This window comes from Pempheris klunzingeri, chromosome 5 (genome assembly GCF_042242105.1).
Source record: "Pempheris klunzingeri isolate RE-2024b chromosome 5, fPemKlu1.hap1, whole genome shotgun sequence".
NCBI lineage: Eukaryota > Metazoa > Chordata > Actinopteri > Acropomatiformes > Pempheridae > Pempheris > Pempheris klunzingeri.
The window spans coordinates 8,959,718-8,983,920 of NC_092016.1; the positions used below are offsets into that span (position 1 = coordinate 8,959,718).

The 24,203-nt window shown below is 41.1% G+C and overlaps 2 protein-coding genes across 4 annotated transcripts in view; both read right to left on the minus strand.

Moving 5' to 3' along the window:
- The window catches only part of LOC139201665 (PDZ domain-containing RING finger protein 4-like), a 110,427-nt gene extending 93,012 nt beyond the window's left edge, over positions 1 to 17,415 (minus strand). Inside the window, exons 1-2 of the mRNA XM_070831052.1 lie at positions 17,005 to 17,415; positions 16,812 to 16,907 (exon numbers count right to left, since the gene is read on the minus strand). Coding sequence (XP_070687153.1) covers positions 16,812 to 16,907; positions 17,005 to 17,415 — 507 coding nt within the window. The remainder of the gene's footprint in view (positions 1 to 16,811; positions 16,908 to 17,004) is intronic.
- A 3,043-nt stretch (positions 17,416 to 20,458) lies between these two features.
- The window catches only part of LOC139201022 (contactin-1a-like), a 63,704-nt gene continuing 59,959 nt past the window's right edge, over positions 20,459 to 24,203 (minus strand). For all 3 annotated transcript variants that reach the window (XM_070830226.1, XM_070830224.1, XM_070830225.1), the window contains one exon: positions 20,459 to 22,794. In XM_070830226.1, coding sequence (XP_070686327.1) covers positions 22,718 to 22,794 — 77 coding nt within the window. In that variant the 3' untranslated portion in view covers positions 20,459 to 22,717. The remainder of the gene's footprint in view (positions 22,795 to 24,203) is intronic.

Below are 24,203 nucleotides of genomic sequence, written 5' to 3' on the forward strand. Positions count from 1 at the left end.
CAAACACGCTGGCACACACATGCACTGCTTTCTTCTAACATCATAGATATTTATCACCATTAATAATGAATGTGGTGCGCTGGGAGTGTGCGGTTACCAAAGCACTAGCATGCTGGAGATTAGAGGTGAGTGCAGAGGTGTGTTTTGGTGAAGGCTCACTGAGGCAAAACAACAACAAAGTTCAAAAAAGGAAAAGGAGAGCAAAAGGCAATGACTATGAATGGGAACTGAACCCTTTGTACTTATGCACATGTGTACTATTCCCCAGTGGAAGTGGTCAGAGGACAACAACAGCCCAGGACACTTCAACAAAGAAGGACCAACTGTCTGCTTTAGGGGCTGAACCTGTGACTATGGCTAGCACTATCAATTATTTTCATTATCAAGCAATTCAAATTGTAACAGATAAACCAGTAAGTGGATAAAACCCTTATGTTCAGTTTTTGCTGAAACTGTTTCAGGGTTAGAGGAAGGTGTCAGTTCAATTTCATGACATGTATTACTTTTTAGTGACGGGTGTTGGGAATATTTTCTCCACCCCATTTGTATCAGTGAGGGTAGGCTACATAGCAGAGCCATCTCTCTGTATAATGCAATATAATTCAACAGCATCATGAACTGCATCCTCCAAAATGATCATACAGTTGAAACAAAGCCTCCCTAAAAGAGTTTCAACAAAATCTGAACATTATAACCTTCATGAAGGTAGGATTTATTCCTGGAATATTGTATTTGATTACATTACTTTTAGCTGGGTGGACCTAATAAACTGGCATTAACGCCCCTATGTTAAGAACTTAAAGACTTCATCGCATCCTAGTGGCAGTGCCAAATAAGCTACAGTGGCAGACATCCATCCATTATATCATCCATCCATTCATTCATTGTCTATTCCGCTTATCCTTAATGGTCGCGGTGGGGCTGTAGCAGATCCCAACTGACTTTGGGCTAGAGGCGGGGTTCACCCTGGACTGGTCGCCAGTCAATCACCAGGCTGTCACATAGAGACAGACAACCACTCACACATACGGGCAATTTAGCATCACCAATTAACCTAACCATGTCTTTGGACTGTGGGAGGAAGGATTCAAATCTGGGACCAAAGCTCAACACATTATTCATATTGTCTAATTACAATGGATGGAATCAAGACAAAACATCACCACAATAATATAACCAGATATAAGAGGAATTTGACTTTTGCGTGGTTGAGCTAGCAGGGTTTGCCCTTTAAGGCTATTTTAAGCCTGGCAGCTAACAAGCATCCTCATATCAAAAACGTTGGTACTGGGGCACCTCATTAGCTCACCTGTTAGGGTGCATAGGACAAAGTTCAGTATTTACCGCAGTGGCTCCCTGCAATTGTCAAAATTAACCTTAGAAAAACTGCATTGTCTTTGCTCTTCCCTTTTTTCTTTCTTTCATTGTAAACTCCAAACAGTCCTCTCTTAAGTCCTATCACAATATAGAGAAAACATTTTTTTAAATTAGCAAAATGGTTAATTGGATGGCTAAAAATCTCAATTAAATTTGGTAACACAATGACAGTTGTAGCAGTAGTAGAAAGTACATTTGATGTCTTTCACCACTGGCGCTGGTTTGTGGGGATATTCATCTACCCAGGGTAAGTCAGCTCCCAAAGCATCCTTGATAAAACTGGAGGAGCGAGAGCTCTTCTTAGCCATTCTTTGCTGAATGCAGACTTTGTACTGGGACAGTACTTAGACTATAGACTAGATTTTACAAATCCACGAGGACACAAGTAGAGACAAGAACACAGCAGCTCTTGGAGCAACAGTGACTATTGTTTCTGCAGTGTTGAGTTGTTCCATGGACGAAGCTTTGAGGCAGAGACTTTCAAGCACTTTCAGAATTCGGATAAGTTCAGCGAATATTTATTTCAGCCTATTCATGATTTTCTGATGATAGGATAGTTATTACAATCCGAACACGCTCACCATCAGTGGCTTCCTTCACGCCCCGCTGCAGTCTTTCATTACACGCAATCACACTGTAGGTGATTAGCTTCTGGCCGTGGCATGTGACTGGCTGTAGGCCCTGGTGCTTCATCCCGAGCCAGAACACTCTTACTGACAGTAAGAAAGGAGATTAAAGGAAATCTTAGATAATAACTTGGCTTACTTCTGAGATATGCAGAACTAATGGTACAATCTCTCTCTATTTGAAGGCAAGCACTTATCACATCATTATACTTAAACATCAAACAAGAAGCGCAAAACAGAAGACGAAGCTAATTCTGCCATGGCTCGTTGGGTTGAAAGATTGATCGCAATTTTCTCCGCAGACGCATATTATGTTTAATGTTTTCTCATCTGCTGATGATGATGTTTCCATGCACAGCAGGTCAACACTGAGTGTATAAATTATTGCAGCACACCAAGAGATGTGCGCGTACATCGCTGTGGGTTGTAGGAGCTTTGCATTGTGACAGAAACATGTGCTTGGAGGATAAACTACAAGCTTGCCTGGTTAAAGACAAGAAAAGAGGTTACTTACACTTCACTCACTCTACTAGGATGCTTTACTCCGAGGCAGTGAGACAGACCCCTCCCCCACATACTACCGCTGGATGGAAATGTATGAAAAATAGCCCTGGATTGGCCCAGACAGCAGTCATCCATCAGCACGGTGACAGAGGCGAGTCTCCCACTCTATTGTCCCCCACTTTGAGCGTGTGAATGAAGATGGTCAGATTTGGGCTCAGATAACTCCTACCACCTCAGGCTTTGGCCCTAAGCACATCAATCAGTAGGCGATACAGTATCTGATCATTACAAACCCTCCCCCTGCGCAGACACAACCTGAAAGTATATCAGCCAGCCAACCCAGTGGGCCCTTAGGAGAGCATCGCATCCCAGAGACAAGTACTCCTCACAGAGTAAACAGACTCATAAAATCCACATAGAAGAGCCAATTATGCCAGGAACCTGACATCTCCTTGTCGTAAAAGCTACAGGAGGCCGTAACTATCGGACAGCGCGTGAAATACAGCCAGTTGTTATCGCCGCCCATTTGTGGCGATTAAAAGCCACCCTGGAGACCTGTGGTACAGAGTAAGGAGGGCATTCTGAATGCCTTGCCTCACCGTATGGCACAGCTCCGGGAGGCCTCCAGAGGGAGCTTCCTGTGCCAAGCGATCCTCTCTGTGAATGCCTGATTTATCACCAGCCATCCACAGCTAATGTACCAGGCTCTCTGGCTCTCCTGGTTGGCCCACGTTGATAGAAGCCTGCTTTATTATTATCTGCACTGGCATCGAAGACTGAGCAGCTTGTATTATTCATAAGATCACCCACATTTCCTCATCCAAACACCAGATACATTATGCAGAGTGCACATGAAGGTCTGATTTATGGCCCTTTTGTTGCGTACAAACATACACATTGATAAGATGGAAAGATCTTTGAAATAGCGGAGCTTCGTACTGCAGAAAATAAGAGATAGAGCCTGAAAGTGGAATAAAAATTCTATGAGTATGCTACCAAAATGATGAATCACGCTGCCTCTGCCTTGTAAGGCACGGCAAGTTCTCCGTCCACAGGCAGCTGACTCAAGACAAAGAGAATAGCAAATTATAGAATCGCTCAATATCACACTCTGAATGAGGGTGAGAAATAAAGTCTTATTCTCTCCACTGACATCCTCATCTGCTACTGGCCTGGTGGATTTTATGTACCACAAAACAACACTAAATTACAGACAAAATAAACCATTGTGTCTCCATTCTGTTCAGAGTGTATCAGCTCAAGCCAATTACACAGCCCTAAAACAATAAGGAGTAAAGCTGCCGTCTGCAACAGGGGGCCAACTACTCACTTTGATTAGCCACAGACTGCTAGCTGACATTGATTTTAGCTTTAGATCTGTTGGGGAGAGTACATTTCTGTAATTTGTATAGAAACAGATTTTCAAAGAAAAGCCAAAGCCTTATCTCAGAGGAAACAATCACGTATGTAAACGAAAAGCGTGCAGGGAAACACAATCATTATTTCTCTCTTTCTTTTCCTTCAAGCTCTTTCCTGCGCACACACACACACACACACACAATCATTATCTTTCCTCATTTCCCTCTCTGTTCCCTCTCTCTCCCACACATACACAGCCAAAACACACATATTTACACACACACACTATCGCAGCTAAACACCTCAAATCGCTCTCATCAGTAATCTGCTGGTGTTCAGGCTCTGATAGTCCAAGGCTATTGATTTCACAGTGCAGCAGCACTCAGTGGTCATTTGCAGTGATGAGGGAAGACAGTCGCAGCCAAATCATCCCTGGCATTTATTAGGAAGCTAAGCGGAGGAAACCAACTAGTGAGAGTCTATTGAAACTTAATCAACAACTGGTGCAGGCTAATGGGGAGAACAACAGTCGAGTTTGTCTCAGTTCTCCCAGTGGAAGTTGTTGAACAACTAGAAATCAACACTCCAAAGTGTTTTCAATAGTGTAGTTTTGTGCAGAGTTTCTCACAATAGTTATTTGAGTTGATTTCTGTGGAATATATAACAAGCTTGGCATGCTGTTACGTGAGCACTATATGATCCACTTCATACAAATGCACAGAGAAGAAGCAGAGTGCATAGATTAGGTGAGTCACACTGGGAGAGAAGACGAGAAATGAGGAAGAGCAGAGCAGCACACCAACATCAAATCCTTTCAAGTATTTGAGTGATGGTGCTCTTCTATGTTCTTATCTTGAAGAGGTTTTCTATACAGGACGAAACCAAGATCAAGGACACACAGTGCATTGCTCAAAAGAACATATTTCATAAACATGTGCAAACAGACGCATGTTTTCATTTCAGTTTTTACCAACTCTCATCAAATACACGGACCCTTACTGAGGCCCTCTCACTGTACGACTGGGTCAAAAAAAAAAAAAAAAAAAAAAAACACGGACAAAATGGGAAGGAAATTGCAAAAGAAATGCTTATTATGCACCAAATTACCTGCAAAAAGTGGGGGAAAAAAAACTAAGAAATGGTTACGTATAACAGCTTGAAACAGGATTTCACAGAACAGTTTCAACTCAAGATCCTCTTGCTTGTTCTGGAGCTTTTGAGTGTGTCACAAAGCAAATTGAGTTTGCTCAGTTACCATGGGACTGTGTAACACTGTCGAAACCTATGCGGACCTGGAGTTGAACCCGTTTTGTCGAAAGACTTTAAAATTTTTAGAATATAACTATTTAAGTACTTTTAAGCAAGTTTACACTCATTTTTTAGACTTAAAATTTACTCAGATAAATTCCTTCAGTACTTTATAGAGTACAAAAAAACCAGGATCCCAGCAAGAGCAAAAACACATCTATGAGAGTCAAATACACACAGCTGTCAGATGTGCAGCAAAACATCTAAATGTTTTTGTAAAGCAATCTATTCCTATCTATCCTAATTAGTTTAATAACTACAATTCCACAGCCCTGCCAACATCTGTAGCAGGCTGCAAATAAATAGGAGTCCGCACACGTGTACTTTCTGCCATCTGCTGGTCAGATACTGCTGTTACACTACTATTACTGCTAATGTCAGAAGAGGAGTAGGTACTGATCCCATGTCAGTGCACGGGGTAAATATCCACACCACACTTGCTCTACTCTGCCAAACAAACAGCACTTAATGAGAAGCACATGACATGCAAAAACAATGTGTTGTGTCAGATGCAGTGAGAGGTTGGCATTGCTCTCTGTTGGCACCGCCAGATGGAGGTCTGGTACCAACACCAGTGCTGTGACCTCAACATGCTGACTCAACAGCACCAGCTGTACTGTGGTCCAACAGATCTGGTTCACTGTTGGTCGCAGTTACAAACACGCACACACGCAGATTTGTATCTGCCTCCCGCTCTACATGATGGAGATCAATTAGCAGGAAATGAGGCAGAGAGACACGAACGTATGTGCGCTGCCCCGTGAAAACACACCGCAAATTCAAACTCATACACTCACGTCCAGGCTGCCTCACACTCACATGTGCTCCTTTACTGATGAATAAGCATGTCATTTTTATACTGATGGTCTCATTTAGGGAAACACAATTAGTTTAAAAAAAAAAAAAGCCCTCCTATTTTTTTTTCTACTGAAAATGGTCCTTGCGTTTTAGACAAGTCTCTCCTCTTAGATAAATGTACCCTAGTTTTGGCCACTGGTGGCACTAAGGAGCAATGTTTTTAACGAGTGGATTCACGCACGTGCACAAACATCTAGGAACAAAGGACAGATTCTTGCTTTTCCAGTTATGTGCCAAGGAATGAAGCAATGTACTAGCAAATGTAAGGTAGAAGAAGACCACTAGTTAGCACACTAAGATATAAAATTTAGTTTTACAAGAAAGAAAACATTTTACACGTTTACTAGACTTCAGGAATACTAACAATGAGACTCCACTAGGTGACATATAACTATAAATGCATAAATATATACCTCTGAGCAGGGTTGTACATGTGGGTCTTGAAAACTGCAACTTGTGATTGGCAGAGGCAACAGCGGCCTCTGCTGCCACTAATGTTAATCACAGGACGCAAAAATATTTCAAAGAGGAACAGACTTTGACACAAGACCAGAGCGGAGAGCAAAAGACAACCGAAACACCTGCATCCACAGCAGTTAGGCCATAGAACCATAGTTGGTGGTGTGTGACGCAGTGCTGTAAATTGTGATAGTGATGCTCGTTCTACAGTAGAATAGTCGCACATTGTTGTTTTAAGACAAAAAATTACTGAAGCTTAACTTGATATTGTAACACTTACTGGCTGCACACACACACACGTTAAGCCTACCCTAACAACCAACACTACACTAATATTGTAATATAATCTCTGCACATCATAAAACTGAAGACAGTGACACTAAATAACTGAATGATTGCGATGTTGCTGCCCTCTTAGACTTCATTTGAGCTGCAATGTAACTGGCTGCCAACTGAGAGACAAATTTTAGCCTGATCTTGAATTGTGGTGGTTCAATCCTGACACGATTTCATTACTGATAAATGCAGGATTACATGTTGTTTATGCACTGATTTTACGCAGACGTTGTCTCGGTTATGTAAAAACACATCACATGGCTTCGAAAGGAGAGCGTTGAATGAATAATATTTTACTGGTCAGTATTCACAGACTGGACGGATCTGTACTTGTAGTCTGCTCATAGAAACTTTAGGCTTTTCCTTATGGGCTTGAAACTCTAAAATCAGACTTTCTGTTCCAAACTTGCCCCAGAAGACTGTGCCTTTAAGTGAATAGCGCCATCAATAAGCCCATGATGATCTTTGAGACTATAATGCTGTAGATTATGTAGTCAGTAGCCATGAAATGGCTGCATAATACTTAAGATTACAATCATCTGCATAACTGGAAACAGAGCATTTAATAAGCATACTTGAAACAATTACCTTCCTTTCAAGATGTTAAAACTATTATGATTAAAATTCAGCTCTATCTGTAGGACAACAGCAATTACAATGAATATTCATACTTAATTTCTCTGCAAATCCATTTAGCCAATTAAAAAACACGTCTGTCGGAGCTTCCTTTCTCAATTCCAGGAACGACATGAAGGCACTGATTGGAATAGAATTAAGCAGCTCAATCAGGCTGCAAAAATAATACACTGAGCCTGTCACTAACTAGTTCGTAAGAGGTCACGCTACACTGGGCAAACACCACTCTCTGGAAGAAGCCCACTCACTCACTGTGATGAGGACGACATGAGAGCTGATGCTGCACGCAGAGCTTTCTCCGTTGCTAGTGTTAGAATAATATTATTATGTAAGAATGGGACGGGAAGGCAAGTCTCTGAGACAGAAATAAAGGAACAAATTAATATTCATGAGGCGCCGTTTCTGGAAGAGGAAGTCTGTGTTTATATGAGGTAGAAAATGAAGAGCTGTGATTGCTATTTTGGCTGCTCATGGGTCAAATGAAAAATAATTAGTGAAGACAAGCAAGACAGGCGGTGATATGTGCAATAGTCATCTTTGCTGGTGCACGCATTCATGTTCATCTCAGTATGAATTGTAATGGAACTATAACTTAGTTTTTCATTTACCGCCATCAGGTAGATCTTTAACGTCCAACACTTTGGCTTGACTAAACACTTGCTACACTAACAACATTCCCATCAGCCTTAGCTGTACTTAGTGGTTAGTGCTAATTAGTAAATGTTAGCATCCTAAATACTAATCAAAAGATGGCAGGCATGGTAAACATTATACCAGCTAAACATTTACTGTGACATGATAGCATGTCAGTATTTGCAATTAGCTCAGAGCACCACTGTGTCCAAGTAGCCCACAGCCACCGAGCCGCTAGTATGGCTCTTAGTCTTATCCACAAATGAAAATGCTGAGAACTCTTAAAAGGGTTTGGTTTGGAATTTCTAGACATCCAAATAGTTTTGGTTTAATTTGTGCGAGTGTCTTTTCGGGTAAAATTCCAATTTTTCTCTGCTGTGTGGACCACAAACAAAATCCCTCCTTTGTATTGGGATGAAGGCAAATCTCAAAGATGGAGAACTTCAAACCTAAACAAACAAAAACCAAAGCCATCTGCATGGCTTTAAACCACTAGAGGTAACTGACTGATAAATCAACGCAATTTCTGAGTGATCTGCCTGTGTGTGTGTGTGTTTGTGTGTATTGCGTTTGTGTGCCTGCCTTTTGTGTACCACTGTGTGCAGACTTAAGACCAAATGTTCTACTGTTTTCTTCCGCACAACAATGCCCGACAGAGGCGAGTGTTTGCCTTCAAGATGAAATGAGAGCAAGGATTCAAAGGGGTGGGCTTGTTTTGATCCCTTGTCTTGGCAGGCGCACAGTGCCGTGCCAGTGTTTGCTAATACCCTGGACGCACCTGGCATATTACACAGGCTTATCCCTCTCCTCAACACCTCCCTTATGTACTGCACTGGTCTCCCACAGTACAGTTGTTTCTCTGACTATATGGCAGCCTCTGCCCAGATGTAATTAAGCCCTAATCCCCTTGTCGACAAAAGCAGAGGCAGCCTTAATTCAGTTTGCAGATGAATGTGCAGTAAATACAGTCTGCAGTCATGGTGCTTTGATGATGCTGCACCTCTACTGAAAGGTCAAAAGGTAATATCACGGTCTTCTCTGACAAAGACTATGATGTGTAGCCCGACATGATCCACACAGGCATTTTAAACGCTCCAGGTTATCTGTAATGGACTCAACAGTGCGAGCTCCCAGTTCTTTATGGGTTCAGGCTTAACTGAAAAGTTCAGCTGTCTGATGTACTAGTGACTTTATTAACATTAAATAAAAAAAGTACAATTCTGAGGTACTTTACAAGAGTGAGCATTACCATTTTATGTTTTATTATTACTACATTTTTTGTGCTTTTTACTGGAAGAAACATTTTGAACAGAGGAGTTTTACTTGTGACAGTATTTACTTTTACTTCAGTAATAGATCTGGTTTCCTCCACCACTGAAGTGACCCCAACTACTGAAAACCTGTGATTGAAGTCCGAGCTTTGTTTCATCAGTGGACAGTCTGTCGTACCAAGTGGTGACCATTCGTACCGACTAAAAATAAGAGGGACGATGAGAAGGTGTGTAAATATTTATACAGCTGTTTATCACTTTTCCTACCTTTTATTGCACAATAAAAAAATATTAATATTAAATATTACTGTAATCATGTTTTTTGTGACAGCCAGCAACCCACGACCCTTACGGATAAGTGGTATAGATAATGGATGGATGGATTTTCACAAGGACAGTGTAATTTTTGTATAAACAAGCACTTATGTAGTCATAATTTGAGCCAAGCATTCAAAATATCCCAACATCGTCCTCCTGTATGTGCATCTACACAGAGGAGCTTTAAAAAGACTTGGTCATGTCTCTCATAGTCACTCTGGTTCTTTAAGAATTACACTTTAGATTTTTCTTATCTAATTAACCTTCAAAATAAATAGCAAAATACTTGAATATGAAAATAATCCCACAGCCTTTCTTGTTATCATTCTTTCATACTGGCCATACTAGGTTTAATTTGGTGTGAGCTCTCACCATGGAAGACCTAGCCACAACTTTACCTCATTACAAGCTAAGCAAAAATGATAGAGTGGACCCTGCTGTCTGTGTGTGTGTGTGTGTGTGAGATTGTGTACATGCTTACTCAAGGCTTCACTGTAATCTGTAGCTGTAACAGCTGTAGGTGAAACCACATGTTTATCAAGACTGCGGGAAATCAGTAGGTCCACATGAGTTCAAAAGGCATCAGGTCACTGACTAACCAAACCAAAGATGGGAACAGAGGGGGCGACTGAATTTAGATTTGACCACAGATATTTAGTTAGTGAATCAACTTCTTAACAACCCATTTTCTCATCACACTAGTGTTTGGTTGCATGTGAGCTCCTGTGTACAGTCAGCCTTTCCATGACAGCAGTAGGGTACGGGATGCACATCTTTTGTGCCAGCTGTGTATAAATGTGTATGTATTACAAATTTAATAAGCAGTTACATGTACACTGCGAGAAAAAAAACATCACACTAGGAAGTGACCTGGAAAGTTAATCATTTTCTATTTGGCCTCCTAGTTTACAGCCTAGACTCTTTTCCAGATGTTGGCTGTTGAATCCTAAACCTTTGGCTCTCACTTCAGTTCACAGAAAAGCAGCAGAGATCGGCGGGCCGTAGTCATTAAGGTGTGAATAAAGCCGAGCCTTCTCCTCCTGGGTAACGGAAATGATGAATCGCTGCGGTCACCAAGCGCTTCCTGCAGTACACCGGAGCAGCGCTGCGGTTCAGGACTGAGCTGCAATACATGAACATCTGCTAGAACCTTGTTCTAGGAATATAGAATACCATCATATAGAAAACATCCGCAGGGAGACCACAAAAAACAGCCTGCACAAAAAAAATACACCACAAAAAAACTAAAATACAGTCACTGCTATTTGTCCAAGGCCAGGAGTGTAATGTGTGTAAGGGGTGTGAGGCCTGCAATAAACAATAAATCTTCTGATTATCTTCTCAATGGTCAGTAAAATGTAAAACATGACAATCACAATTACCCTCAGCCCAAGGTGAAGTCAGTTTCAGCTCTATATTGTACCCCAATAAAATTACCTTACATTTCAAAGGAAAATTATATAATTATTCTGATAAATAAAGAGCTGTAGCTCACAGTGAAAGAAGGATACACTTGTTGAATAACTGAATTGTTGTCAATTATACAAATAATGTGTCCAGTCCATTATATAAATAAGAGAAAAAAGGACCATTATTAAAAACCATCATGAAGTAAGTATTTATTGAGGGCTGTTGTGCGAGGCTGCTCGCTCTATATTTCACTTTGCAGAGGTTTCCAATGAATGCACCTCATTAGGAACATAATTTATCATCAAAGTGTGAAAATCAAAACAGGTCATAGGAGTTCAGGTTACTATGATTTACTCTGCAGCACTCTGCAGGCCAAACCGACCAAACAGCCCGTCGGCGTTCAAAAGGGGCCTTTCAGCAGGTAGGGACAAATTTACCCAGAAAGCTCCTCTTTGCGAGCGCGGTGGTCTTTGGCGGAACAGTTTTCTTTTTCACACCTCCTGCCTAAAACAACAGACCTGCACTGCCTAAGTAAATGCATGCAAACGCACACAAACAGGCATACAAAACCCATAAAGATACATGATTTACTCTGCAGCCAAAGCTCTTGGTTGGTCCAAAATTCAAAGCTTTGGAATCTGGAATATCCTAATCTCAATATCTGCCTTATTAACTGACACAGCACTTGGCAAGAGCTTTGGAAAAACATGTTGTTTGCCAAACCAACACCTATGAAAATATTGCAAATTCCTTCAGCTAATGAAATCCCTTTAAATACACATGAAGATAAGCGGTAAGATGTTAAACAAGACGAGTAAATGCTGCTAAGAAAGCATTGAATAATTAGGTGTTTATCTAAATCAAATGATCCGAACTGATAAATCTAAATGAATGCAAGCTGAAGTTAGTTTTAGTAGCTTGGCGTGTGTGTGTGTGTGTGTGTGCATGTTGAATTGGAGAGGAAATAGGAAATGGTGAGCAGGGCGGTCCCTCGTCACAGGCGAAGAATAAACAGCTGCCATGTCAATTCTGGGCAAATGATGTCCCAAACAGAGCAGAACAGGTACAGAAAACACCTCGAGAGGGCTAAAGCACACAGAACATAACATATTTACACCCTGACAAGAAGAGGTTGAAAGGGGCTGTTTGATCGACTCAGTTTCCATATCTACCAATAACATTTTCTCAATCTGTCAGCTGTGAGGGAAGCAGACAGCAAGCTGTAAACCAATGACTTTATGCTATTTTCTCTGAATACAAACATTCTCTTCCATTTTCGACAAAGTGCTTCAGGGAATCGGAGCATAAAGAGACTATAAAGCTGTCTAGACAAGTAGTAAAAAGATGTGCACAACTGTGTGCTCAACTGATTTAACCATTAGACATCTGCCTTTGTTTGCAGCGACATAAAAACAGTGTTTTTTCCGTGTTTCTTAGGTCGTTTTTTTTTAAGTTAAATTGGATATTTTCTTCTTCAACCAGGCCAACACCCGACTTCAATGGGAAAAATGTATTTGCTTGTTTATCAGTTTATTTCAGGGCTCAGTCTGAACAAAACCAAAAAAAATCAAATCAGCTTATACAAAAAAAAACAGAGGTCATAAATCTATCTTTTCTCTTGTCGCGAAGCAATCTTTTCCTATCATCTTTTGTTATGGAAGCAAACAAACTGGCCTGCTTTCGTCCCCGCCTGTCACGCAAGATTGGATTTTGATGAGACCGATACTCGAGCTGTGTACTCTCTGCTCTCTCCTTTCCACTCCTTCCTTTCGTCTAGCCTTCCCCTTTTCTCTTGATCTGAACAAAAAGAAGAATTAGCTGGAGCTACTGTTCTCTCACTCTCAGACGGGTGAAAAGGCCTCAGTGTTTCTGTCAATAGCCTGTCGCAGGGACAGTCTGGGTCAACATAATAGATTTTTACTCTCCTGTACAATAGATAAACAGCTTTGGTAATGGATGATGAAAAGAACTATCCATTGTGAATCACATAAAAATATTTCCTCAGTTTCCCAACTTTTTAGCTGAGTCAAAGACTCAGGATCTCGGCTGCAGACAGGAGGAGGAGTTGGACTGTTTGACCTTAACTGTGGTTTCATTTGTGTATTCATTTTAAACAAACATTCGAGCAAATGACATGGGCAAATGAAGACGACGGTATGTTTTTGCAATGGTGACTAATCCTGTTGCCATTTCAATGCTGCATCTTGTTTCCATTATCCCTTTTCAACATAGCAGAACTGGCTGACTCACCCACCGACTGCATTCACGGTCAGACCAGCGAAGAGGCAATCAGCTGGATCTAGATCAGTGCATCTCTGAGGTACATGGAAAAATATGGTGTGACTCGTATTGTGTCACAGTCTTAACGGCAGCCCACTGACATCTCACAGAAGTTTTCTGTCTCTGTATTCCTCTCTCTTCACACACACACACACACACAATAGTGAACGAGCTCTCGGCAAGCTGTTTTCAACATCACTGACGATAAAGAACAACTGGCATCTGTGGAACTGATTAGTTGCTGGAGTCATTTCAACAATAGACTCAAAGGCTTTTTGTTTGTTTTTAACAATAATGTCATTGTTCAAAACCAACCGGGACTAAATATTCTCAATCACAACCTGTTTAACCATCAGACAAGATGTAACTTAATTTATTCAGCCAAACAGTGCATTAACTCACGATTCGCTAAACCCGTGCCAGTGATTGTCCGGATCACAGCTTAGCCACTGATATTTGGCATGGTGGACTTCTCAGGCTATGGATTTCTGCACATACTGCTTAGGGCTGTAGAGCAACACAACTCAGTGTATAAGAGTTTGAAGGGGGAGGGGGGCTGTCTTTTTTCAGCTTTTCCAAAACCAAAACACAAGAGCACAATTCTTAGGAATGGATTAAAAGGTATGTTTTTCTACTGGTTCCTAAGCTGCAAAACTTCAGCATTCTGAGCTGAACAGGTGTAGTTCCAAGGGGCATAACATTAACGCTAACTAACAACATTATATTGTGGAGCTACAGGTTGCATTAGAAAAAGCCACATTCTGAAATGGCACAATTGTGCAATATAGTATTCCAGTTAGTGAAAAGGTTGCCACACCCTAAAGTATAATCTGCTTCATCATCTTGTTTCATCTAAATGGGCCCATAATTTACTAAACTAACATTGTGCTGTATTGAGGAAGATTCGAAACTATAGAGACAGTTGATTGAGTCCATAAACTCTTTAGGGAAAATGTTCACTGAGATAATAAATCAAGTGAGAAGCAGGGTCACTGTCTCATAGACTTCTGTACTAATTTTTGCAACCACCCTGCAGGCCATTAGAAAGAATGCAGGTTTAAGGCACTTTCACTTTCACACCTTTCATACAGTCTATATGTGAGGAAGCTGGTCCTGGATGCTAAGTAACTACATTAGAGTTCAGGGTAACATTAGCAGCTCTTTATTTGCCAAAACTAGTTACAGAGTTAGCACTGTGTTTGCCAAACTTGTCAGTTAATCCACATCTCCAAAGCCATTTTCTCTTGCAAAAGTGAGCAAACCAGTTGTTTATACGGTTTCCTATAATAAGCATTCCAAACAGAATTGTGTTCGAACAGTCTCCAGTATTTCATTATCATACTGAACCATAATATGACGTCTACTCAGCCACCCTGCAATACAGAAATTATGCCACACCTCTACTTCTGCGTCCTCTACATAGTTTGAGGCTGAAGCGACGTGTCCCAGGCAAAACGTCAGCAGCCTCACAGTCTTTTTGCATTGTATCGTGTATGTAGCCATCAAGTGCATATTTCTTGTCAGTTGAAGCTGAAGTTAATTGGCTGCTTTGATAGAGCTGAAATCCATTAGCGATAGTTGTGATTTTAGCTGTCAAAATGGATGGTCACCTGCTAGTAATGAGGAGTCTGAGTCTCCCTCTGCCTGAAATCATTTCTTTTTTTTTTTTTTAATTTTACATTTCCATAATCGTTCCAGTTAGAGCGGAAAGATTGACAGGCGTTGACAGTAACCAAAGGATAATTAGGCTCGCTTTCCAACCACATAAAGGGACTTTGAATGTGACGATGCTTAACTATTATTGGGGTGTTTACTTGTCATCTAACTATTGTCGATGCAGACAGAAAGCCCATCACTTTTCCAGCAAAGTGGATTTTCCACTAAACTGTAAAACTTTGTTTGAACTGCAACCCAGCTCTCTCAAGTATTGGAAAAACCATTTGGAAAGCAAAAGGAGAAAACACACAGTGAGAAAACTATTAAAGACGCATTAATGTGGAGTTTTTAGATGAGAAAAAAAAAAAAAAAAAAGCTGAAAATAGATGCTGCATTGCTGCCCAAGCCCTGGCAGAGGAGAGGCAGCAGTTTTCCACATTAATCAAAAGTGAGTCTGTCACTCACAGCGTGCTGTAGGCAATTAGAGATACTTTATTCCACCATTTCCACAATTAAAACCATCCACCCTCAACAGCAGCCCAAACACAACACAGAGTGTCTGGCTGGAGGGTTAATAACACAAACTTTTAGGCTACACACTGAACTAAAACAAAAGCTATTATTAGATTTGGCAGCCACATGTGGAGGTTTAATAAATGAATCCCTGCAACAACAAAGACTCGGGAACAGTTCGAAACTGTGTCCATATTCTTTGGCACATCAATTACTTACACAAAACACATTGAGCAAAAGCACAGAAGCAAACAGGCAATGATTAACATTTAAACAAGCTGTTAACACCTTAAGTGAGAATGCTTTGTTCTCTTGTATTTTTCATTTTCAAGTACAGCTACATTAGCCATGGGCAAAGTGTCTACATAGAGCCTGAGGCATTGCAAAATACTGTTTGTATTTAACTACAACTCCTAATTTGCAGTTAATATTAGCAAAACATCTGATTCTTCTCTTAAGAAACTTTTGCTGCTGGAGCAGGCTTTCAACTTTCCGTTTATGTTTGCGAGGCTGGACTACGGTTTAGGATGCAGTGATCCTAGGTGAAATGCGATAAGGTGTTTTGACCCCAAACACTCCACAGGTAGGACATTACCCAGACCCATGACATTAGATCAGCTGACACCCATAGGAGAGGACAAAGACACTTGAAAGTGTCACACAGGGCAAACAAAAACAAGATTCCTCCACACAGACATCAGGAGCTCCAATCCTGGCACTGAGGTGGAGACTGGTCACTCCAATGTATATGTAGGCCAAATATATTCAATATTAGACTTGGTATATTGTCAGCTCTCCCTGGGAGTGTGTGTTTAAACCACACCAACTTACAAACAACAAAGTGTGAGGAGAGATTACCTTATATAAGCAGTCTTCTCTCAGATTGCTGCACTCCTTAGAATTCACTGTGATCCCAAAGTCAACATTTACACAAAGAATCGTCTGGCCGAGCTAAGCCTGAGCTGAGCCAGCAGGTGAAACAGAGCAGGAAGACGCTAAATCCTGGGGCTCCGGCTTTTTTTTTTTTTTTAAACACTCAACCAAATCCTAATATCAACAGCATTGGGAAGTATCTTAGTGGGCACTAACAGTGATACTGACAGATAAGACAACCTTGTGCTGATCTGCCTCTGGGCATTTTGGATAAGTACACCCAAGCTTATGTTCTCAAACTTTTATGACTGAGCAGTAAATAGTCTCCAGCAGAAGGGATAAAATGGGAAAGAAAAAAGACATAAGCCGTGAGCAGAGAGGGTGCTTCTCTTACCTCGGGTGCTTTGATTTGCTCCTGTGGGTCTCCCTCTGCACATGCTGCTTTATCTGATATCTGGCTCTGCGTGTCAGCAGCTGATCTCACATCACTCTAATTCAGCCAACAAACACATCCGCGTGTTAACTTAATCAGCCTGTCATGTTGTTGCGCCACATGCAAACCTCAAAATGAAGCACCCCCCTCTCACCTTGTGGTACCCAGTGACCTGCTCTGCGATGCTGTTGATGTGCACCATGTACTGGTGAAGTCTCCGCTGGTACCTGAGAGCAGCGAGCTGGGCCTCGTTCTGCAGAGTTGCCACCTGGGCCAGCAGGGACTGCTCCCTCCTGTTCCACCTGAGCCTCGCCATCCGGGCTTCGTGCTCCAGAGCTGCGCCTCTTTCCTCCAGCGCGTCGGTGACCGTGCGCAGCGCGTCCACACAGCAGTGCTGCGCTGTGCCGAGGTCCTCCCCGGGCAGCAGAAGCCCGCATCCCTTCTGACAAACACCCCCACCACGGTGACCCGTCTCCGGCTTTGTCTGCGACTCCATCACGCCTGGGCTTAAAACTTGGCAGATTGGCTCCTTTTCTCCGCAAGGAGTTGGGCAATCAGCGCACATAGTCCCGCGCGGCAGCATGAGTGAGGACAAAGTTGTTTTACAAGTCTGAACACATGAAAGCGTGAGTGCACTAAAAGTTTGACCGGTCTGCGCAGCTCAGGCTGCGCTGAGAGGCTGCGCCACTTCTCTGCTGAGGTGAGATGAGTTGTTCTGTGGAGTGAAATCTGTCCGAGCAGAAAACTTCACCCTGCTGACTCACGTCTGCTCTGTCAAGGTTTAGATCATTGTGCCTCCCTGCTGTTCACAGAAACGACACAATGTAGTTCTACTGTAGTGTAACATCAGGTGTGATCAGCTCCACAGTGTGGTCGTTTTGAAGTGTAAGTGTAATTTATTTGTCAGAGGTTTGAGTTAATTCTGTGCAGCTGTGGTTGTTGTGAACTGGATGTGTGTTATAAGTCCTCACCAGCAGGTGTCGCTCATCGTTTCACATGCCATCAAATGCTATAGTTGGCATCAGGGCTCTCAAAGTAAGATGAAAAAGGCTAAATTAAGGAGTTTTAACAGTCCACGTCGTGATTGGAGTTATAACTGGGGTTTATTCTGCCTCCTCTCTACCACTATTAAATGAGTTTAGTCCACCTCTGGTACAGGTTCTTCTGTGATGATGTGTCAGTGAAATTCGTCTCAAGGGGACGATGGTCCTTCAGTGGCTAAATCCGGGCCTGTAACACAATATCTGCGTGGAGACTCACACTTATAAAGCCTTCCTGCATGAGACCAGGCCGGTCTCAGTGCCTGACACAGCATGACATATTGCAGGCATCTCAGAGAGGGCGTCACGTTTCAGGTCTCCCAGCGAAGCAGTCTGGTTCTGGTCTGCTGTGCACCACTTTAAAGTATGTTTTGTGTTGTCTGAGCTGTCAGAGAACAGGTGTAGATTTACAAAGACAATAGCACAATCTGTCCCGGGACTGCACACCTGTCTGCAAAAACACATGCACAAGGGGGTCAGAGGAATGTACTCCCCCTCCGCCAATCACTGAATGAAATAGTATCTCTTATTATTTTATAATGTGATATTAAATTAAATCTTTTTTTAAATCAACTGTCAGCCAATAGCTCTATTTCCACAAGCGAATGAGTTTATAGTCTGGAGGGTGTGATCTGGAGGAGCAGTCGGATTGAACCAAGCAGCAGCCTGAGTAACAGTGATTGGAAGTGTGTTTTGGGGAAAGTGTTTCACAGCCACCTGAGATCAGACCTATCACACAGGCCATGTGCTTGGACTGATAAGCTACAGGAGCGAAAAAGTTATCTCTGTCTTTTGCTCTCTCTGTAAGCTGATTTTCATTAACCATTCAGACTTCTGACTGAAACGGAGCGACGACCTGAAGCTCAATAAGAATCTAAAATCTGATTCATTTGGTCTGACCTAATCCATGAAAGAGGGGTGATATCAATCTACTTTTCATCTGCTGGATACCTGATAGGAAACAAAACTCAAACAGCTGTTTCTGCCTGAAAAACTAGACATTGACAAAGGCGGCCTTATCTGTAATGGAGGGCAGATAGAAACACTATCTCTGATACATCTGATACTGGTAAAGAATAGCTTTTTCCTGGGCACAGACATGGTCTGCACAAAATGTTAAGACTTGTTGCAACTGTTTGAGTTGATAAAGGAAGGTTGCTCATTAATCATAAATGACGCTCTAGTTTTTCTTATTTGGTATGCGAGAGCTGAAACACTGTTATGGATATTTCACACATAACCAGTCTAAAGTTTCATCATTGTATAAATTACTTTAATCCAAAGACAGCAATAACTAAGGGCACAAGTGATCAAATGTTTTTTTCCCCCCAACAAAGCTTTGTTTTTGCTGAATTTTTATGTAAATCCACCTTTTTAGTGTCGGCACTTTGGCACATCTAAGAGCAGTGAGAAAACCATCTGAGACCACCAGTTGTTCAACCCCAGTGGAGAAAATGTCTGATTTTGACACATTTTCTTTGTGTGTGTGTGTGTTTGAAGTGAAACTGTGGTCGTCCTGAACTGGAAATATTCTGCAGGGGTGTCTGCATGTCTTTGGTTTTCATGGCTGAGCTCCAATCTTACAATAATATCAGTATTTCAGACTGCCAGCTTGTCCTGACTCAATTCATGTTTCATTCACCAGTGAACTCATGCTGACTTACTGTGAATTCAAACTTTAAAAAGGGACTTTTTCCATGTCATTTTTAGTCATTTGTCCTTTTCTCTTTACAGAGGACGTGGAGCAACATCTATGGTGCAACACAATAAATGGGCCACAAGTCCACAATCTTTATTCAGTGTAGTTAATATGATAAAGATCATGCCATGCCATTAGAAATCTCCAGACCTGCTACTAAATGGACTTTATGGTGTGATTGTTTTCCCGTGACTGATATTGTTCTATTTGACACTACACACTTTTACAGCTAAACAATGACACCAAAGTTGTCAGTAGTGGAATGTAACTAAACACATTACTTTAGTGCAACTTTCAAGTACTTGTACTTTAGTGCAAGTATTTTCATTTTATGTCATTTATTTCTGCTTTTCAGAGGGAAATTACATACTTTTACCCCACTACATTTAACTGATAGCTGAAGTATATATATATATATAAATACTTATTTTGCAGATTAATATTGGAGATGATGTATATGGAGCTTATGAAATAGTTCGCACTGTTATAAAACAAACAGTGTTGAAGTAGTTTATTTATTAAAAACTCTATAGATGAGTCTTAAGTAGATTACAGGGACATGTTTTGGGTTGCCTTAATATGGCTGATGTATTCTCCTTTAGGAGGAGCCATTCTGCTTAAGAGTACCTTTAATTATGATACTAAACCACATTTTGCTTATAATGAAATCAGCTGACTTGGATTTTGAATGTAATGTAACAGTATTTTTACATTGCTGTAATGCTACTTTCACTTAAGAGTCTAACTACGTCCTCCAGCATGCTTTGTAAAGCTGCACTCAAAATCAGATTACAGTACATTCAAATCGACCAGTACTCCCCAAGACAGAAAAGTCACTGCAAAACATCAGAGAAAGCCACGGACCACTTTAATAGTTAACTACACTTTTATTGTTCCATGTCCAGCCAATGAAAGGTTCCAGTTCCATCCCTCACAAGTGCGGTTCAAGTCCAGCTAAGCGCTGAACTTCAGCAAATGGCCAAACGTGCCGCCACTGCCACTAGTGATGCTATCAAATCCCAACCATTGTGTGCATGAGACTGCAGGGACCATTTCTGAACTTTAATGAGTGAGATTCCTTTAGTCGGTTTAGGATTTTCTCTCTAAAAACCCTCTACCCGAGACTTCACATGAGATGACTGGCTTAATGAAGCTTAGCAGCTAATGCACGTACTATGCTTGGATCTACACTGTCTCTGACGTAAAGGGATGTCACTCAGGAATGGAATGTATTTCGTATGAAGCCGAGAGGTTGAGAAGTTGCTATGATGTTGATTTGTTGCAAAGTAGTGAGCCACTTCCTCTCCAATGTCATGCATTTTAGAATGTAGAGCCACTGCTTTGTCCAAAATGTCAGAGTTCAAGGCATTCATGCATTTGGCAACTCTTTTTATGATTTGTCGCATGAAGGGAAACCAGGAAAAGCACTTTGTGGTGGATGTTGATATAGTCACAATGTAGAAGCATGGCCAGCATCAATCACACTAGAAATGAATCGGAGGAATTTTAAAACACAGCATTTGTTCCTCCATTTGAGGGAAATAAGCTTTTAAACTGTCCAGCTATGGGTCATGACATACAAATATAGTAATCATGAACAAAAACAACAACAGTTGATAATGTTTATATATCTCTGATAACATGTTAAGAAAATGACAAAAATAATGCAGAGGAAACAACTTCATGAGCTTAATGGGCTCTTAACGCTGACATGGATGGCTTTGCTTGTGCTTCTGTTTATACCATATAATGAAAACTGAAATATACTAGATTACTGTTTGAGGAGCTAGACAAGTTGTCTTATTAGAAAATATAAAGTAGCCACAGATGAATCAGACATTGCACAATTATTGGAGGACATGAGCGTCGCTACCTTTCACTGTAACTGTTAATAGTGACTCGCACACAAAGCCATAAACGAAAGACATGGAATGAAAATGTTTACATGAAATAAAATGCCAACATTCTTTACAAAGCACCAGCGGGTACCACTGAGGTCCTAATGATACAGTCAAAACAAAAGCTGTTTTTTTTTTTCTCAACTTTCGGTCAAGTTCAAAAACAAGGAGCAGTTTTCAGTCTCAATATTGACCCAAATTATGTGGCAAAGCCTTGATCACTGCACAGTTGTACAAATATAACCAGAGGAGGCAAGCAATAAAAAAAAAGACACTTTCGCACTCTTTTTGCTGCAGTTTTGCATTTGTAAATGTCTGATATGTTGTTCCTCTTCCCGTGGTTTGCTCTACATTCCGCTTTGCAAATATGAATCCATGTGCCTATACTCCCCTCAACACTTTTGAAGCATTTCAAACTTTTCCTCCATGTAATAATGTCAACATGCACAAGATTTGAAAGTGGTATTCTATTAATAGAGCTCATGTTATGATCTGGAAATAAGCGTTGATTGCAGGTCAAAAATCTATTTTCCATCCATTAACATCTATATATATTAGAAAACCATATCAGTTATTGGATATATTATCTCAGCATGACACAAACTGCTCTTTCCTCTATGATGCTTGTTAATAATATCAGGTATGGGAGGACGAGATTTGATTTGACTGTATCTCTGTAACAAAGGGTGTGCTTCATTTTGAAAAGAAAACAGAAGAAAATGCCACTGAACTGCAAGTAAAGAAAGACAAAGACATTTTTATAAACTCATACACTTATCCTTCACAGTTACTTGTTAACTTTATACTATGGAATGCACTGTAGGATAGATTTTCCAAAACATCACAGATCAATGATGTAAAAAGACTTGACAGCCTAACTATGCAAAGTGTAATGTTCACACTTTAAGTCATAATCCACTTTAAAATGAGTTATTGTGAAAGATAAGTGCAGTCATTTATATAAGGCATATTTAAAAAGTTGACAGAACTCCTTTGACACTCCTCCAAAGAGGCTTATTGTGGATAAATAAGGGATGTCTTTGTCCATTTCCAATTTTTCCATTTCTGTGTCTCTTTCCACAATATATTCCAGAGGGGAAGAGTTGGAATATGACGTCCCGGGTTATAGAGGTGGAAACAAACGTTTGTGGAAAGACTCCCAAAGTCCTTATAGGCCTCAACCATAAAGAGTCTCCTTCACGGGAAGTGAAGACAAAGATGGCGCTACATTCAGAGGTTCAGGCAAAGGAGAGCCGCCAGGAGTACAGAGAGGACGCTGAGCGACTGGGCGGCCATGACACCTCCACCTGAGAGACACACAGAGATGGCGGCGTGTTAGCTTCTGCTTCAAAACAAATTGGTCTGTCAGTCAAATTTGCTGCTAATTTAAGGAAAAAAATAATGTCCCTCAAGTGCCCCTGTGTCGTCCATCAAACTAAAGACCTTGTTTTGCGTGTGAAGTGTGATATTATATCCCATCTGTGTGGAGATCACCTTAAATGCTCCTCCATTTGTCAATGCCCTGCATTTGAAATCCCCCATGGCTTAAATCCCCGGGTCTGTGAAATCAAGCTGTCAGATGGGCCTGGACTGAACGATAAGGGATAAGGGAAACCACAGGAGGGGTTTCCTCTGCTCATCAAGATCAATTACAGAGGCTTAAGGTCTCCTCTATCCAGTCAGCCTACCTGTCAGTCCATCAGCCAGTGAGGGGATCGAGTCAGTGGGCTATCAAGGCTTTAGTCACGGACCGTAAAGTTTCCCATCTTAGCCCTCCAATCTAAGGTATGAAACCTGAAGTGACAGCTCTGTGCTGGCCCATGGGAACCCTCTAGCTGTGACAAATGATAACCTACCGCCAACTTTGAACCTGGTATAATCTCACAAGGAAATGGCAGGCCAGGAATGAACAATCACAGTGTGTCCACCTCAGCAATATGGATTTAAAATTTAACTGGAGGCTTTCTTTATTTTTGTTCCACTGATGTGAAACTTAACCTGCGTGAAGATGAAATACAGTAGTATTTTTCTCAAAGTCCTTCCTCTCAGCCGTTAGATGAAATTTCAGTGTTCATCAAACAGAAAAAAACCCTGAAACTGAAGGGAGAGTCACTCCTCTAAATGAGTACTTCTGTCATAAAGCTTTTCTGCTCTTTTCCACTTTACACATTCTAGTCTATGTGTGCCTGTAAACTGCTATAAATATCAATCATTTACAGTTGATCATTTACACTAATGCTTTGTCCATTTGTCTTTCACCTACCTGAATATTGCATGCCATGGAACACTTAGCCTCACTTAGGCGACACTAACCTACCACTACTGCTGCATTTCTAACTTTAAGCCAAGTGATTTTTGAAAATATGACTTTCAACTAGCCTGAAAAGATGCTGACAATGTAGCTATAAAACCATAACCATAACCACCTATGGTGAAATAAATGTTTTAGAGCTGGGTAATACAACAGTTCCCATTACAGGTAGGCTATTATTTAAAGGTATGATGATCTAACAACAATCCAGACTGAATATAAACATGGCTTTTGAAACTCTAGAAGCAATCACATCTCTCCTTACATGCTGTACTTAATGTGCAATGGAGTAGGTGAGGGGTGTTATAGACTACATAGTGCCAATGACACACACACACACACACACACATGCTTACTCCACTCACGGGAGACCACGTATAGTGTGAGCATTTTGTTGAAATACTA